The sequence below is a fragment of the Macaca mulatta genome, chromosome 9, assembly GCF_049350105.2.
Source record: "Macaca mulatta isolate MMU2019108-1 chromosome 9, T2T-MMU8v2.0, whole genome shotgun sequence".
In the NCBI taxonomy this organism is placed as follows: Eukaryota; Metazoa; Chordata; class Mammalia; order Primates; family Cercopithecidae; genus Macaca; species Macaca mulatta.
Genome location: NC_133414.1, coordinates 60199964 through 60213095, shown reverse-complemented (window position 1 = coordinate 60213095; position 13132 = coordinate 60199964). Strand labels below are relative to the sequence as shown.

Genomic DNA, 13132 nt, shown 5'->3' with positions numbered 1-13132 from the left:
AGAGAGTTTAAGCAACTTGCTCAAGATCACAGCCTCTAAACGGCAGAGCCTGCATTCGTGTGACTCTAGTTCCCAAAGTTTGTCCATCTACATGTCATCTTTAGACATTTTGCCACATTCACGTGCCACCTGTGACCTTATTGCCTGAATGTTTTTCTTTAGGTCTGTTCACTTCCTAAACGTCAATGAATGTATGTTTTTAACACTGTTCATGAACACAGTGTAGCATGCCTATCTGCCACGCATGGGCACAGGTAGGGAAGCCGCCCTCAAGCATATGTTTTTGTTGCAGGAGACATGACCGTCCAGTGCCACTACTACACCCACTACTCCTCAGCCATCATCGTGGCCTCCTACCTGGTCCGGATGCCACCCTTCACCCAGGCCTTCTGTGCTCTGCAGGTGAGCTGCTGCCACTTTCTGTAAACACACACACACACACACACACACACACACACACACACACACGCACCAAGACTTGGGCTTGAACAAAGATGGGATGCCTCTGCTAAAAACTCAATCATTAGCCAGTGATTCCCAGTTGACATTGGCTCCAAGATTCTGGTTCCCCAGCCAAGGCAGACTGTTCTTCCTCAGTTACACCTGCACATCTGCCCAACAAAGTCTTGCAAAATGATTCTAAAAAATAAGAAATGAGACATGAAAAAAATGATTCAACATAAATAAGATTTAGTGGAAAAAGAAAAAGCAGGAAGCTTGGAGACTAGAAAGGCAGGCGGTCAAGGATTAGAAAAATAAATACGAGAAGGAACAATGAAAAGAATATGACTCAAGACATCGGAATGCATAAATCTGTACCAATGACAAACTGAAAGGCTTCGAAGGACAAAACCAACTTACCCACCCATACACTAACAGACCATTTTACCAGCTTAGGGTCGCCAGGTTTAAAATAAAAATACATGATTCCTAGTTAAACTTGAATTCCAGGTAAACTATAAATTATTGGTTGTTTATATAAAATTTAAATTTAGCTGGGCCTCCTGTATTGTACATGACCAGTCTGGTGTCCAAGTGTTGCTGGGTTGGTGTCCAAGTCATGGGGGATTTCTGGGACACAGTCTTTCATGGGCAGTGCTGTGAGGGTGCTGAGAAGCTCCTTTCTCCTCTTCCCCTCACAACCCTGTCACTGGGATCCTGCTTCCAAGGAACCCCTTTATCCCAGGGCACAGCTTTTGAATGGGAGAAAATTCTCAGATAGGCCAGCTGGCTTGGCTGACTCTAAAGTAAATATAGCACAGGGTGTATGGGCTGCCCCAATCCAGACCCTGCAATTGTCCAATGGAGAGAAAGGCATGAGCTGGGGTGGGCAACAGGCCACTGAACACACAGACTTGCTCTGACACCTAAGCCTCATCTCAGAAAAGCCTGGATATCCCAAGAACTGTGTGTTTGGGTCTGACCTTACCAGTGAGGTCACTCTTTATGGTCACTCGGAGGACCTTGACCCTGAAAGACCAAAGGCCACCCTGCATTAGCACTAAAGCCAACTCTGAGCCCTGGGGCAGGAATGGGTAGGCAAGGTCAAGGCACTTTCTCCAAATAAGGAGCAAATGTCCTCCTGTCTTCTGTTTCTTGGCACAGCCTTCTGCCTCCTTGACGGCATAACTCGTCTAGACGTTGTATAACCCCCCTCTCCCTGGAAATTCACTCAAAAATAATAAGTGTGCTTCCCCTGAGCCTTTCTCAGGCAACAAGCATTTTAAGTAAGTTTGGTTTGGAGAACAAATGGTCCCAGAGCTGCGCCCCATGCCAGGAATCCCATCCAGATGTTGCTCATTAATCCACAAGAAATGATGATCACCGTTGATGATGATAGTGATGGATTCTGCCACTGGTTTCTATCCTGGGAATTTAAGTGTTTAAATGTTCAGGATGCTTTTGGAGTTCCCTCTTGCCCCTTCAGGAGGCTGCATTACAGCCCAAAACCCCAGCTCTACCTGTTGCTAAGGATCTTTTCACATCGGGAGGAAACAGAGTGAAATAGAAACAGCCTCGGCTGTGAGATTTACATCACAGCTCTGCCACTTAATAGATACAAAATCTTCTGCAAGTTATTTTACCTCTGGAAATGAGGGTTAATTATGCACATCTCACTGGGCTGTAGGCTGTCGAGAAGATTAAATGAGAAAATGTGGAGAGAACCCCCAGCTCGGGGCTTGACGCTGCATAGGTGATCAATCACTGTTAGTTCCCTTCTTCCCTCTGCAATCAGCTAGATCTAATCTGAGCAGGTCTGAACTTGTCCAGGCTGGTCTCCTCTGGTTTAAGATAATTTAAGGCAGTCTGGACTGCAGCAAAGTATTCCAACTTAGCATGAACCAGACCTAAGAGGTGTGTTGTGAACCAACGGGATATCTGGGCTATGGCCACTTTGAAGCTAATCACTGGTTAAGGCTTATTTTAGCCAGTTTGGCCCATTGGTGACCTAGCCCTTTTGAATCCCATGTTGAAGTCCCTGATCTAACTGAGTTTTGGGGCTCAGATCTGTCTTGGGTAGTTTGACCCTTCCAAGTTGGAATCACTCGGGCTGTCTCCACGTGCTTCTGAATTGGGTCTCACTTTCCTACTTTTAAATGACTCCTCTAGTGGGTCACACCTGGCCTGAGCCTTTGAACCAGCAAAAGAACCAGCCACCTTCCACTTTTTCCTTAGGAAAAAAGAATTTTAGCTCTCGAGGGAATGAGTATAAAGGCTACATAGGCTTCCTCTGGGAGGGGACACACCAGGCTCGCCTTTGAGAGTGGTGGGGCCTTGGCAGACCTCCTTAAGAATATTCCGGCATCTTCCTGAAGTCAGGCTCTTCCCTCCATCCTACCCCACCTGCTGAGGGGGCCCTGTATCTTCTCCAGAGACCTTTGCTTCACCCCTGTGGTGGCTGGAAAGGAGCCTCCCGTAGTCTCAGCAGCCCAAGGCACTACTCCCAACCTGGGGTGGACGAAGGAGTGGGGAAGAGCCAGAGATATGGGGAGGCTGTGGAACCCAGGCATGGAAGCCAGAGCCAGTGGACGTGTAGGAGTCAGCGTGGGAAAGCGCATGTCTCCATTCTGCTTTGAGCAAATGCTACCACCCGCCTATTACCGCAGATAAGCCAGAGTGGAAACATATGTGGTGAGCTTGGGGAATCACGTTCCAGCATCCCCAGGGCTGCTGTGTTTGACTTTGTTTAGATCGCTTTCTTTCTTAGGGTTCAGTCTCCTTGTTGGTGAGATCAAGGAGGCGGATGGGAGGATCGCCTCTGAAGGCCTTTCCGTAACAGCTCCAACTTCTGATTGCTTATTAAGCACCTACTATGCACCTGGATGGTGCTAAGTACCTTACAACTGTTATTTAAAATATTTTAACTTCTGATTGCTTATTAAGCACCTACTATGCACCTGGATGATGCTAAGTACCTTACAACTGTTATTTAAAATATTTTATACTTATTCATTGTGGAAAAATATACATAATAAGAAATTTACCCTTTTAACCATTTTGAAGTGCACAGCTCAGTGTCATTAAGTGCATATACATGATTGTGCAGCCATCGTTGCCATCTGTCTCCAGAACTTTTTCAACTTCCCAAACTCAACCTCTGAAACTGTGAAACAATAACTCTCCAATCGCCCCTCCCCACAGCACCCAGCAACCACTGTTCTACTTTCTGTCTCTATGAATGACTACACTAAGCTTATTATAAGTGGAATTATGCAATGTTTGTCCTTTGGTGACTGGCTTCTTGCACTTAGCATAATGTCCTCGAGGTTCATCCATTGTTGCAGCACGTGTCAGTTTCCTACGCTGAATCCTGCACCTCTGTATTTGTAGACCACATGTTGTTTATCATTTGTTCATGGCTGGGGTGCTTCCTCCTTCTGATGACAATGAAAGGGGCTGCTGTGAACACTGCTGTGCCTCATTGGACCCTCACAAGCTTGTGAGAGGCTGCTGTGATTCATCTCAGGATACTGAGTCTCTGGGACGTCACGTCCCTCAGGAAATGACAAGGGAGATGAGATGGGTTCTAGCCCTGGGGATACCAAACCTAAAACACTCATGGTAAATAAAGCAAGATGGGATCTACAGAGGTTGTCCAGAGGGGACACAGTGCTCAGAGGAAAGGGACATGTGCCATTTTCAAGGCCATATTTTCAGTAGAACAGTGGGGAGTCCCTCGTGCAGCATCAAGCACAGGCACACATGCATGCGGTGTGACATGTAGGCAGTCACCTGGTGCTGCAGCACACATGCAGTGTACTGGCTGCATGTGTGTGCAGCGTGGCCCTTGGTGCTCCCAGTGCAGAATGACAGGTAGCACAACAGCTCCGCCGTGGAGCACCTTTGCTGTCACATACTGTATGCCTGTGTGGCACACCCAGTGTGGTCTGCTGGGTTGCAGAGAGGCAGGCATGGAGTTCTCTGGGCACTGTGGCCCATTTACCCGGCACTGTGCAGAGACTGTGGACAGCACGGAGACCCCCTGTTGCTGTGCGGTATATTCGGAACCCTGGGTATAAGGAGTGTTTTATTCCCTTCAGGTTTAAGTGTTCTTAAGTTTGAGCTGGTCTTAGAATTGATGCATACTTATGTCCTTGATGTGTTCATTTGTTTTTCTGTTCCAAGCCTGTTATTACCATAAGATTTTTACAATCCAGAAAATATGGTATATGTATGTACTGTGTGATCTGAGCAGGTGGCACATGCAGGCACTGTGACCAGGCGTGGGTCAGCTTTGCGCTCTCTTTTCCCCACTTTCTTGGAGGTGTGAACTCGTCTGTCTGCCAGGGCAGAGGGCTTGTCTCCCTCAGCAGCAGCCCCAGGATGCTGTAGTTCTTTCGTTCATTCGTTTTTTGAGACAGGATCTTGCTCTGTCACCCAGGCTAGAGTACAGTGGCATGATCATAGTTCATAGCAGCCTGGAACTCCAGGGCTCGAGCAATTTTCCTGCTTCAGCCTCCTGAGTAGCTAGGACTATAGATGTGCACCACCATTCTTGGATAAACAAATAAACCAAAAACAAAACAAAACAAAAAAACACATTTTGTAAAGATGGGGTCTTATTATGTTGCCCGGGCTGGAAAATGTTATAGTTCTTAGGAGTCTTGCCTGCTTAGAGCAAGTATCTGTGAGCCTCCAGAAAGCTGAGTCACAAGGAGGTCAGGCCCCTGCTGGGGTCCCAGCCCAAGCACCTGTTTCTGCCCCAGTAAAAGCACCAGTTGCTCTCAGGCCTGAGATCAGACCCAGCTGAGGTGGGGCCCAGCAAGGCAGCCGGCGCCCACCAAAGACACAGCAGCGGTGGCTGCTGCTGCATTTAATAAGAAACAGAAATAAAGTGCTGTGTTAATTAAGTCACAGCCCATGTGAAGTCAGCTGTTACCAGCAGTGGGGAAGGGTTTTCTGAACCACCTGAGGCAAGATGGCTGGTTTTTGTACAAGACAGATGCTAACTGCAGAGAGAACGGAGAACCGTGGGGCAGCACTTGGCCCGTCCTGGCTGTTGACTTAGAAGCTCCTGGAGGGATCAGTGCCAGGAGTCCTGGTGGAGTGTGTGCCAGGGAAGGCGAGGAGTCTGTGTCTGTGCTCACACCGAGGTGGACCATGCCTGCCTCTTCACTTGCTGCCTGCAGCTCAACCCCTGCCTCTGAGGCAAGCAGCCCACCTCCTGGTACCCTAAACCTCACACAGGGCCAGCCCGCCCCATGCAGCCAGGGCTGCGGGGCTAGACAGAAACCACCAGCCTCCCTCTGATTACAGCGTGAGGATGTGGGGTCTGTAAGGGCCCAAACTGTGACTTGAGGAGAATCATTCAGGATCTCCAATGCTGTGTGGTTTTTATCATACAGACTTGAGGAGGAGTGTTGGAAAAGCACACGCAATAGGGACAGACAATCCTGGGATAAACTCCTGGCTCTACAACTTTCTAACTGGCATTATTGGACAATGGAGCCTTGGTTTCTTCATCCTTTAAAATAGCCCCTAGCTGGGTGGGTGGTGAGGACTAAAGGAGATATGGTATGAGCCATTTTGGCTGACCTGAGTGTCCCCTACGTGCCCACCCTCCTCCTCCTAATGCAGGCAGCATGGTTTCAGCAAGCCTTGGTGGGTTCACTCATTTAGAAAAGAGCCACGACCTACAGAAAGGAAAGCTAATGGCCACTCTGGGGTCATCCCGTCCTCCGAGAGAGCAAGACCAAGGAGGCAGCCGGACCAGTGCGTGGGCTTCCCAGTGCCACAAGAGTCCTACACCGTTAGTTTATTCAGTAGCGAGTCAGGGCCTGGCTTTTTCCTGCAGAGGCTCAGAGAACGCTGGGTCCAGCTTTCCTTTCCCCTCGCACATTTGCCCCGTTACTTCTGAAGTGCTGTTGCTGCCAAAAGCTGCCCTGACAGTGCAGGCTCTCCTTCCTGTTATCATCCCACAGTCCTTCAGATTCCCCACCCTCCTACCCCTGTCCCCAGCACTGGAGGATCCCGCCTCGCCTCACTTCCCCCTGTACCCTACCTCCTACCTTCCATGACTTCCATCCCCTTCTCCTTTAGAGCTCCTGGTTGCCTTCCCCAGGCACACTGAGATCAGGGCCCAAGCCGAGGATTGCTCCCTAGTTCTAATCCTAGTCTGTGCAGAGAAAAGGACATAGGGACTGGGTTCATTTGACACCTCTTTCTATGTGCCTGCTGCACTGCATGAGATATGTCTCCCTCTCTCTCTCTCTCTCTCTCACACACACACACACACACACATGCACACACACACACAATTGCTTTCACACCAAGAGCTATCATCCAAGGTTCACAGACAAGGGCGTGGGCAGTTGAAGAGATTAAGAAACTCACTCGAGTTCATCCTGCAAGTAAGTGGGCACTGAAATTCCTGCCCAAGCCAGCCTGCTTCTGAAACCAATGTGCTTTCCACCATTGCACACTGCCTCTTTGATGGGCTAAAGACAGCAGGTTAGATCAACTGATATATCAGTGGGGTCCTGTAAGTGAGTCGTTTGCATGGGTACTTTTAAATTACTAGAAAGAATATCTGCAGTGAGATATTCTTTCTAGTTGATAAAACCAATTCCATATCCAGATGTGGCAGCAGGTTGATTTGGATCAGTGTCATCAGGAAGGAAGAATAGACTTTCTAGCATATATTATAGAAATATCTTTGCATCTCGGTGTCCCTCAGCATGTGCAGTTACTGAATTTCCTGTGAATTTGGGTCAAGAATTGAAACCACATTGGAGAGGAGTTTAAGAATGTCTAATAGTGATTGAAATGCTCATCCAGGGACAATGGTGTACATAGACTTTGTGTCCTCTAATGAAAGGAGTACTTCATTTAATATAGAACATTTCTTTTCAGGTTTTTCAGCTTTAACCATCATACCATAATTATAGACTATCCCCTGATTTTAACTTGGATCAATGTCCAGGAATAGTCCTTGCTAGCCACTTCTTTTCCTATTATTTTGCCCTCAGTTTTGCTTCATCTCTTAGCAATATTTAGCACCTCCTAAAGGATTTTAATTGGGAAGAGGTACCTAGGATTATATTGTTTCTGGACTCTTCAATATTCAAAATGTTCCTGCATCTTTACATGTGAGTGATGTCTTAACTGAGCCCAAAATCCAACAACTGTAACCTTTTGCCTCAGAATCCTCTAGGCTTGGCTGGCTCCATTGTCTTTTGGCCTAAATGTCACATGGGAAAACCTTCTGCCAATAAGAAATTGTTCCTTTGTTGACAATAATAACCTTGCTATTATTTTTTACAGTTCGTTTGGATACAGGTCAGATTTGTTGCAGAACAGATTCCAGAGCAGCTCTTGGTTCATGAATCCTCTCTGATCACTTTGTTCCCTTCCAAGTTCTAGATGTAATTGTGTTGGTTTCTTTCATTTGGGTCTGTATTTGCCTTAGATAGGTGCTCTTTAAACCTTAACTGGGTCTCTCCGCCTCTTACCTTCTTGCCCCATTTATTCCTCTTCTCTTTCTTTTATCCTTCCTTCCTTTCTGAGAATTTAATCCTAGCTGGGACTCCTCGCTGGCAGCCACCGGAGTTTACATCAAACCACAGTCTTATGATACAAGTAACAAAGCAACTCCACTTTTTCTGCTAGGGAATTTGGTGTTTTCTTTTGTATTGCAGAAGTGAGAAAACCCATTAATTTTGAAACAAATGTATGCAAATACATTTATTAATATAGGAAATAGGAAAATCAGTTATTACTTCCTTTATAAATAATACAGGCTTAAGTTTTAAAGATATTACTTTTGCTAAAATGCATTAGACAGCTGTGAAAAAAATAACAGTTTTCTTTGTGGTAATATCTTTAACCAGATTTGTAGCACTAACAATATTTCGTATGTATATATTATTTTTATTTAATACAGGTAATCTTTTTATTACCAAATCATATTGTTTCTCGGGAGACTACCATCAGCACTCATAAAAGCTGCAAAAGGGAAACGGGACGAGGAGAAGGCATCAATCTCCCGCAGATGTAAGGCTTGGGCTGCAGATTAAATACACAATGCTCCTAATACATTTCAATGAGTGACTCATTAGGTGAAGATTTATTTCGACACCCCACCCCCATTTTATTTCCATTCCAATTTAAATTTGATGGTGGACGTCATTCCCTAATTTCAACCGAGAGCAAAGCGACCTTGGGGAAAAGCCACATGTTTAAAGCTGCCCATGCACTGTTTGCTTGAGTCAGTGTCCCTGTCCCTGTGTGGGGAATGACCCACAGATCTCACTTGATCAAGTCTGACTCAGTAAATGGACCAGCCAGACCATGACCCTCAAGATGTCCAGGTGTGGCCACCTTGGGTGTGTGGTAGGTTCCCCCCTCTCAGAAAGAGCTGAGTTCCCCCTTGGCCCACACGTAGTGGATCAAGTTGGTCCCAGGTCCAGGGATTCCCCCAGGAATCTGGCATGGGACAAAGCATGCCCTATGGAGTTGCATCCATGGGTTTGCCCCAATTCTGCCATTCACTGCCTTGGGAAAAATCAGTGCACTTTGAGGAGCCTCCGTTTTCTGGTCTGCAAAATGGAAACCCCAATTCCTTCCTCATGCAGCTACTGTGAGGATTAGGAGAGAGCATCTGAGCATGGACCAGGCATGCCAAGAGAAGGCACCTGCCCTTTTTCACCTCCATCCACCCCTGTAGCTGCCCCCAAGGCTTCCTTGGGTAAATACAGATGGAGACCCTCAGCCCTCTGAGCAGGGAAGGGAGTGACGGGCATAGAGTAGGCTTTGCTGTGGTCCTGCCCCTTGTTCCACATGTGTGCTTTGTAGAAGATGGCAGAAGGAGGACAAGTTTTTGTTATACAAAGGCCCAGCCTTGATGGGGACAAGTGAACTATTGAATCCTAGGCAGAAGGATATCCCACCACTTACATAGACCCAAGGCCCAATTTCAGAAACTGTCTCCTGAAGTCCCTCCAGCCCCCAGCGCCTTCATTTCTCCAACCAGGACCTGGAGGGAGGCACCTCTCTGCCTCCTCCCAACCCCCAAGACCACGTGGTGAATAAGGGTACCATCAGCTGAAGAGTTTGACAATTCAGATGAGAGAATCAGGGCATCTAGGGAAAGAATATGCCTGAATTCTTACATGGCCCAACCTCGACAGCCAGGTCTGGGGCCGTACCAGGCCACCTGTGGCCATGGGCCTTGGGACCAGGACTGGTCCTGGCAGAGGCTGTGGATATCGTGTCCTTTAGGGACCAGCCTCCTGCCCCTTGAACCTAAAATTTCTCCATCTCTCCACCCTCAGATCCATTCTCTCTTATCAAAGCCAAGACCCTTGGTCCCAGAGTCTCCTTCCTACCCACCTCTCGCCCCCACCAAATGCCATAAGCTGTGTGTTGGATGTCACCAGGGCCCTGCCCTAGCAAGTTCTCCTCCCTCCTCCTTCCTCCTCTGCTTCTTGCTCTCCTCCCACCCCTGCTGCTAACCCAAGCCTTGTCCTCTGCTCAGAACACTGCCATCTTCCCCATCAGCAGGCTTCCAAACTCACTTCTGGGGCGACACTCCAGGAAACTCCTGCTGACCTCCCACATAGAATATTCACCCACTTCTTTGTCCCATGGTTAGTTCTTTATTTCCCGCCTGTGGCACTCGACCATGAGCCTCCCAGGAGCCGAGTCCCAGTCACTGCACTCTTGCTGCCTCGTGTGGAGCACCTAATTCAGAGCTGGCCCTCTGCAGTCTTGGAAATGCTCAGATGTGGTTTTCCTGTTTCTGATATGAACTGAGATTTCCATGGCAGGGAAACATGGATTGATTACCACGGATCATGCATTCTGCCTTGAAGCTCTGGAGCAAGGTTCCAGAGAGTAATGAAGGAATCGGTGGCTGGAGAACCACGGCACACACATCTGGGCTGACGGGTACACGTGTGTGGGGAGAGTGAATGAGAGGTGCTAATGGTGGAACCTGTGCCTCCAAGGCAGAATGGATGGTGCCTGGCCAGCAGGAGGGTGCCAGTGAGCAGCTGGTCATGTTGGCTCCATTTCCCCCAGGGTGGAGGCTTCGACGTGGCAGACAGAATGTTCCACAGTGTGAAGAGCACGTGGGAGTCGGCCTCCAGAGAGAACATGAGTGACGTCAGGGAGCTGACCCCAGAGTTCTTCTACCTGCCTGAGTTCTTAACCAACTGCAATGGGGTGGAGTTTGGTGAGTGGAGGCCTGGTGAGGCTGGGTGAGTGGTGTTGCAGGGTGCTCTTTCCCACAGCCCCTGGGTGATGACCAACGTCATCTGGACCTTTGCTAGGCCCTCCCCAGGACACATGCACTTCGGGTGAGGTCTCCACTGGGCAGCAGTGCCCAGAAGGAAAGGTGGTTGCTGAGGAAGGGCGCTGGCCCCAGGCTGCCAGGACAGCGCTGAGCCACCACCCCACCCGTGACCTTTCCTCCGATGGTCCCAGGCCTCAATTGGCAGTGAGGCCGTGGCTGAGACCAGGGGCTCTTCTGTGTAGCCCAGGTCTGGCACTGCCTTGCTGCCTCAAGACCTTGGATAAGCTCCTGCCCCCGACCAGTCCCATTTCCTCCATGTCCCACAAATGGGTTCATGTGGACTACAAGGGCAGGACCCAGAGATGCTGGATCTCCTGGGGTAGACTGCTGGGTGGGATCCCAGGGCAGCTGGATGGGCACTTATGGCAGCTCCTTCCTGAACTGCAGGCCCCAGCCTAGGATGCAGCAGGGCTTCTTGCTGCTACAGAGGTGGAACAAACAATCCAGGAGGCCCTGGTGGGCAGGTCCCTTGGGGACTGTGTGTACGTCTTGGAGCCTCCACTGCAAGCAGTTGGGAGGCTGAGACAGGGCAATTTGCGGAGTGGATGAGTGGTCACAGCCTGGGCAGGGTGTGGGCAGCTGTGGATGCCGGCGTGGCTGGGAATCATCTTCTGCAGACAACATGCATGAGCCATCAGCAATGCATACCTCAGGCTCTAGAGCTCCCCTTCTTCAGTGTTCTCCTTCTGCCTCCGGACAGCACATAAGGGCATGCACCTGAGCCAGGCCAGATGCAGCCCCGGCACAGAGTATAGAGGAGGAGATTAGTCCTTGCAAAACCTTGTGCAGGGGTTTTCAGCCTTAGATATGCAGCCCACATCCATGAGGAGCAGGCCAGACAGTGAGCCAGGCCCCATGAGTCTGACCTGTGGAACCTGGGGACCTTGGTGGTGTTCAAATCGTTAGACACCTTACATGCGTCAGGGGTGAGAAGTGAACAATACAAAGGATGGATCCCCCAAAGCGTGAGGAGTCCCACAGAGGAGTCACTCAGGGAGGGTGGCAGCCAGGAGGAGACGGCTGACCAGCCTGGGGTTAGAGCACTGACCGGAGTACCCACTCTGCCTTGGAAATGAAGCCAGACTCTTCTGCAGGAGGCATGATGGGCTCAGCTGCAGAAACGATGGCTCCTACCAGCAATGGAGGCCAAGAGAGCAAATGTCCTCAGAGAAGTCAGGAGAACAAGTGGTTATTGAGCACCTACTGTATACAGGGACTTTTTTTTTTTTTTTTTCTTTTTAGGCACTGGGGATTTAGTTGAGTCTCCTGGGATGGCATACCCTGAAGATGCTTACATTCTGTGTGAGGGTAGGAAAAAGGGAAGAGAAAATATAGACAATTTCTATATTGTAAGTGAAACATTGTTGGATGCTGAGAAGTCCTATGAGGAAAATAGGTAGGAAAATGCTTTGAGGATGACTCAGCAAGACCTGGGTTTCTCTGGTCCTCAGGAAGGACCTGTTGAGGAGGTGGCAGGCTGAGATGAGTGATGAGAAGGGCCAGGCCAGACAGCTCTGTAGCCCAGAGAGAGCAGGGGAGCTTTTATCCAGCTGCTTCTTGCAGGCTCTGAGGAGGTCAAGCAAGACTGTAGCTCATGTTTATGGAGTACCCATCATATGCCTGGCATCGTTCTAAGCATGTGATATGTATTTTCTCCTTTAATCATTATGCCAGCCCTATGAGATAATTCCTGTCATCACCTTAAATTTTACAGGTGGAAAATGAATCTCAAAGAAGTGAAGTGGCTTGTGCAAGGTTGGGCAGCTAATGGAGAGGAGGGAGACTTGGGTCAAGTCCAGCCTCCTCTTTCTACTGTCAGGGGAATCTGTCTAAAAACCTTGCTGTTCTCTTCTTAAAAATGGAGAGAATATGCATAAATTATCGAGTTAGAATGAAGATTCAGTGAGGTGATGTGTGGCCAGGGCCTAGCCTAGCTCCTGGCGTGGACTCAGATGCTTAGAATTTGCCAGCTTGCACCACTATCACTGTGTCTCCTGATTGTTTAATGCTGTGTAAAAAGCACCCAGAAGAAAGGCACGGTACAGTGGAGAGAAAGATGTACCACAATGATGACACTGAAATCATTTCAGACAACTTGTAAAGCAAGCACTAGCGTTGTCTGGGAAGCAAGGAGGACCTCCTGGAGGAGGCGAAGGTCTAGAGGCCATGCTGAGGGGTCATTCCAGGCAGAGAAGGTTGAAAGCAGCATGGTCCGCAGAGAACATAACTCACGTTCTGACCTACACAAAATCAGCGATCCTAGGCAGCATGTATTTTACATCCGCCAGTTCCTAGCCTGGTTTGAGTCCCCAGTTACCCAAATCTCTGCTGCTTCTC

General features: G+C 48.8%; 1 protein-coding gene across 8 annotated transcripts in view; it reads left to right on the top strand.

Annotated features, from left to right (window-relative positions):
- The window catches only part of WDFY4 (WDFY family member 4), a 295693-nt gene that overhangs the window by 259720 nt on the left and 22841 nt on the right, over positions 1-13132 (top strand). For all 8 annotated transcript variants that reach the window (XM_077945551.1, XM_077945549.1, XM_077945550.1 and 5 more), the window contains 2 exons: positions 293-402; positions 10522-10675. In XM_077945551.1, coding sequence (XP_077801677.1) covers positions 293-402; positions 10522-10675 — 264 coding nt within the window. The remainder of the gene's footprint in view (positions 1-292; positions 403-10521; positions 10676-13132) is intronic.